We start from the raw sequence: 2421 nt of genomic DNA on the forward strand, positions 1-2421 counted from the left end.
CCTCGTAGGGAAAGGGACCTGAATGTATCACATGAACTGGCAAGAAAGGAAGTAGCTCATGATTATTTTATAAGGCTCAGCAGGGAGATCAGTTGCCCCTCATCGGTCCCCAGCTCCTTGGCAGCATGAGCAGGTGACAGATAATGTACAGATAATGGCTGGAGAACAGTCACTTTCTTAAGCACATCTCTGTGAGGCAAACAAGGGTCTATTGCACTTTTCCCCATTTTATAAATGGTATACTTTCTTCCTTTTCCTTTTTTAATACATACAACTTGATGAATTTGGATTTGTTTCTTAAATGCAGGAAATAATACTTAATCTACTTATCTCAAGGGGTTACTGTGAGCATTAGATGAGGTAATGTATAAAGGCTGAGTAGCATCATGATTTAAAGACCAAGGAAAAAATTGGAGCTTCTTGTCAGTACTGATGTTTTTCATCACTACAAGCAGAGAGTTAGTTATCTAGTGGCAGAACTTAAAATCTTGGTTCTGTGTTTCCACACTCTGATCAAAAAGACCTTTCACACTTAGGACAGCCTCTAGCTGACCTAACCGATGCCTGATTGAAGCAATTGGTCAATATCATGAAACAGCAGCATGTGTCACTGTGACCAGTCATCTCTGGTCTTTGTGCACAGCATCTGAACCTGTTCTTTACCTTACTTTCTGTTGCTTTTCTTGTTTGTTCCACTGGATATAAACCATTTCATTTCAACATGTTATTATCATTTGCCTTTTAGGCTATCTAGGAGATAAAGAGCACAGCTAGACATTTTCATGGTGGTTGTGGTATGTACGTAGCTAGATGAGCACACTGTGTGTGTGGAGAGAATCTGAGCCCTGGGGTCAGTCAGAGCCAGATTTCACCCTTCTCTCTACCATTCACTAGTTCTATGATCTTGGACAATTTTTGTTAAAAGTATTTTTTAATTACAAAAGTTATATGTACCTGAAGAAAATCCAAGTGTAGAGAAATATAATATAGAAGGAAAAATATAAATGAAAAATGAAAGGTCCCCCCTCCTGTTTCAGTTCAACCAAGTTGATCTTAACAGTTTTGTGTTCATATATACATATGAATATATGAATATAGTTGCTGTCGTTTTGTTCTTTGGTCTAGTTGTGGAGGACATTGCTTCACTGGCCCAAGTTGGCACCATCATTGCACTCTTCCCAAGCGAGGCAGATCAGTCGCTGGCTTCTGGACGGCCGCTCACGGCGGCTGCTGGCCGCTCACGTTGGCTGCTGGCTACACACGGTAGCCCATGGCAACCCACTGCCACAGGGGATGCAGCCTATGCCGTCAACTCATGGCAGCCCAGCTCCAGGTTGAGCTGTNTGCCAATTATTGGAGCTAGTTTGCTCTTTGAATGGAGATTTAAAGGGGAGTGTTAACCTAAGTGTGTAACAAAAGGGGAATGGTTAAATAAAAGTTAATGGAATATTAGGCAACCATTAAAAGTACTTGCAAAGACACTTTAATGACATGGGTATATGCTCAGAATAGTGTTAAATGACTGAACAGGATACATATATACAGGTTATTTTTATTTTCCTTCTTTATAATTTTCTATATTTTACTAGAGATTTTCCACCAAAAATAAGCATTTTAGAATTGGGGTACCAGAGTATTTTAGAGGAGGCTGCTCAGGAGTGTGCTGTTTCAGAGCTCCCCAGAAGAAGGGGACTTGAGCACCCAAACTTTAAGAATGTCTATAGTGCCCTGGGTGAAAAACACTGAACCTGAGCAGGATCAAGGAGAAAGGTGCTCGGAGCATTTGAAAATTTGCTGCCTGGCATATGTCATCAGTTTGGCTCAGATAAACACTTATAAAAATTCTCTACAGGTTTGAATGTTTCCTACATTGACAATACCTTGATCTGGCTGTTCATAAGTCATAATCTTTTATAATAAACTGGTAATCCAGTTAAAAAAAAAAAGGAGAGAGGAACTCAAGAGAGAATTTTTTTTTCTGGACCAGTAGGAAAACATTCTGTTAATAGAGAAAAAAGAATTTTTTGATTTTTTTTTAAAAGACAGGCTTTAGAAAAGTGATTTTTGTTCTTGTTTTGTTAGAACAAGTATTTAAAAATTTTTACAGCAATTTGTGAGAGTGATTTTGTCTATTGAATCTAAGAATGATATTTAAATGGGCTTGTATTTTGCCTTTTTTCATTTCGTTTATCTAGTACTTCATTTTTTTTCAATTTTATTGAAGTTCAATTAGCATTTACTAAAATACATACACAAGGGCTATGTTTTTAACTCATCTTTAACCATGTCCTTTCACAACATAAAGTGGAAATGTAATTGTTCACATAGGGAATGCTAATGTTGAAGGATGAAGTAGTTGAAGATCTCTTTATATATATATGTTTTCATTCTGTCCTTTCCAGGAATGACTAAAAAGACTTA

The 2421-nt window shown here is 37.6% G+C and overlaps 1 protein-coding gene across 1 annotated transcript in view; it reads left to right on the forward strand.

Annotated features, from left to right (window-relative positions):
* The window catches only part of MAPDA (N6-Methyl-AMP deaminase), a 31389-nt gene that overhangs the window by 23296 nt on the left and 5672 nt on the right, over positions 1-2421 (forward strand). The window contains exon 8 of the mRNA XM_019644870.1: positions 1126-1155. Coding sequence (XP_019500415.1) covers positions 1126-1155 — 30 coding nt within the window. The remainder of the gene's footprint in view (positions 1-1125; positions 1156-2421) is intronic.

The sequence above is a fragment of the Hipposideros armiger genome, unplaced genomic scaffold (assembly GCF_001890085.2).
Source record: "Hipposideros armiger isolate ML-2016 unplaced genomic scaffold, ASM189008v1 scaffold_92, whole genome shotgun sequence".
Lineage (NCBI taxonomy): Eukaryota > Metazoa > Chordata > Mammalia > Chiroptera > Hipposideridae > Hipposideros > Hipposideros armiger.